This window comes from Buceros rhinoceros, unplaced genomic scaffold (assembly GCF_000710305.1).
Source record: "Buceros rhinoceros silvestris isolate BGI_N320 unplaced genomic scaffold, ASM71030v1 scaffold39076, whole genome shotgun sequence".
NCBI classification, from domain to species: Eukaryota; Metazoa; Chordata; class Aves; order Bucerotiformes; family Bucerotidae; genus Buceros; species Buceros rhinoceros.
Window position 1 is genome coordinate 2,401 of NW_010420006.1, and position 2,222 is coordinate 4,622.

Here is a 2,222-nt window from a genome sequence, read left to right on the forward strand (position 1 = left end):
CGGGGCCGTCTCCCACAGAACACTCCGGGGCACTGCCCTCGTGCCTGAAAGAGCTCAGGGCCGTGCGTGCTGATCCACTGGCCCTCTTGCTCTGGCTGGATGTGGCTAGAGACACGCTGGCCCCGCTGCGGGGGGCCGGTGTTGTGCACTGCTCAGAACCGCAGCCGAATCAGCTGCAAAGCCGACGCAGCCCCTTCCTTGCGTTCCTTAGGCTTGGTGCTGGTGACGGACGCGATCGCTGGCATGGGGCTGGCCCCAGGGCGGCACACGCTGGGGCAGCAGGTGGTGGAGATCGATGGGCTGAACACCTACATCGCAGGTTAGTGCCTCTCGCTGAAGGGCTGGCGCTGCCACTCGTGCCTCTCCCGGGGAGCTCGGCACACCTCGCGGCGCCTGTTGGTGTGAGGCAGCACTTGTGCCCCCCGCTCAGGTTTTGGTGCCTGATGGCTCTGCAGTGACTTGGCCCCGGGGAGAAGGAGGCACCCCGTAAAGAGGAGAAGTGCCCCCTCTCTCTGGAGTGGGGAGGAGTCTGTCAGTTTGTAGCTGTCTGCAGCACCTCTGGACTCCCCGTGCCCGCTGTCACCGATGCCAGAGGTTCCGGCAGAGCCGGGAAGGACAGAGGAATCCTGCAGATGTTTCCTGTCCCTTGTGTTTACCTTCAGACCACCGCTTCTTGCTATCAGTTCCCTAGGCAGCAGCAGCTGGAGCCCAGGAGGGTGTCTCAGGGGAGGATGGGTCCTTCTCAGCTCCCCTGCTCCGGCCCTGGCAGCAGGGGCCTGTGTTGTGAGCTAGTTTCGCCTGGTCTGGCTGGTCTTGTGGTGGAGCTGCGGGGTGACATCCCAGGACCTTTCTCTTGCCTCCTCCTGGCCCTTCAGCATGGTCCTTATTCAGCCCACGATTTCTGGCCTTTCTGGTCACATAACACTTTCCCACCACCCCACTTCGCCTCGCTGTGAGTTGTGGGACTTGCTCAGTGTCCTCCCGTTCCTGCCGCAGGCACAAAGACCCTGAGCGGTAGCGTGGCGACCATGGACACGTGCGTGCGGCACTTCCAAGAGGCCACAGGTAAGTCAGCCTTGTCCACAGGCTGTTGCTCCCCACACTAGCGCGGGAAGAGGTCTTGCTCTTGCCGGCTGTGTCTGCTCCACCCTGTCCACGGTCCCTCTCGCCTGAGACATGATGAGAAGGGCTGGGATCAGCGGTGCTGGCCTCAGCCGAGCACCTTTTGGAGGGGAGCTTTTGTTTTAACCCATAGCACAAAGGAGAGGTGAACTCTCCTCCTCCTTTCTCACAGAGGTGGATGATTTCCCTGCACCCTCAGTGTTCAGCTCTCCTCTTCCTGCTGTCTCCCTCAGATGTTTCCGCTCCCCAGCTTTGGCTGGCTGTAGCGAGGGTGTCCCAACTTGGGTCCCTGCCAGGCTGACCATTGCCTTAGCCAGGGGGGTTTGGGGCTGTTTGCTGCCCTAATGTCTCCCCGCTTCTCTCTCCAAGGGTGCTCTGTAGAGACCGCACTGGAGGCAGCATCTCTGCATCCTGCCCAGCTCCTGGGGATTGAACACAAAAAGGGGACATTAAATTACGACGCCGATGCAGGTATTGGTGTGGGGACAGCAGGTACTGGTATGGGGGCAGTGGTGTGGGGGCTCCTGGGTGCTGGAGCAAAGCAGGAGCTGCTGGAAATGCGTCTTCATGCCCCACCTCAGTGGGAGCTGCAGGGAGACTCGCTCTGCCTGGGATTTGCTCTGTGCTTTTGCTCTAGTGTGTCTGCCTGGGATGCTGGTGGTGGTTCGTGCACCCTTTGGAGAGACCCCATGTCTCAGCCACAGCACAGATGGCTCTGTGCTCCCGTCCTGCCATCGCTCCTGGGGTGGGGAGAAGCTCTGCCCAGCCTGCTTCAGCTGTTCCGTTTCTCTGACAGCTGCCTCCTTTCTGTCTGGCCCGTGCAGATTTCCTCCTGCTGAGTAACGCCCTGTATGTGCAAGCCACGTACATCGCCGGCAAGGAGGTCTGGAGACAGGACGCGCTGGGCATGTGACGCTGGGCTGTCCTGGTGGCCCCCGAGGCTCCCTGGTGTGTGGTTAGCAGCTTTGGTAACCACTCCACTTCTCTCTTTTTCGTTTTAATTCCTTCCTGCAACTCCCTTAAAGGAGCCTCATACCAAAGAGCTGCGTTTTCCAGCGCAGCCGCTGCTTCCAGTTACAGCCATGACCGCCACAAACGTG

General features: G+C 60.6%; 1 protein-coding gene across 1 annotated transcript in view; it reads left to right on the plus strand.

Moving 5' to 3' along the window:
- Nucleotides 1–2,035, plus strand: part of AMDHD2 (amidohydrolase domain containing 2) — a gene marked incomplete at its 5' end in the record, with an annotated part of 4,428 nt that extends 2,393 nt beyond the window's left edge. The window contains 4 exons of the mRNA XM_010139145.1: nt 212–319; nt 997–1,065; nt 1,492–1,593; nt 1,947–2,035. Coding sequence (XP_010137447.1) covers nt 212–319; nt 997–1,065; nt 1,492–1,593; nt 1,947–2,035 — 368 coding nt within the window. The remainder of the gene's footprint in view (nt 1–211; nt 320–996; nt 1,066–1,491; nt 1,594–1,946) is intronic.
- Nucleotides 2,036–2,222: the final 187 nt, after the last annotated feature.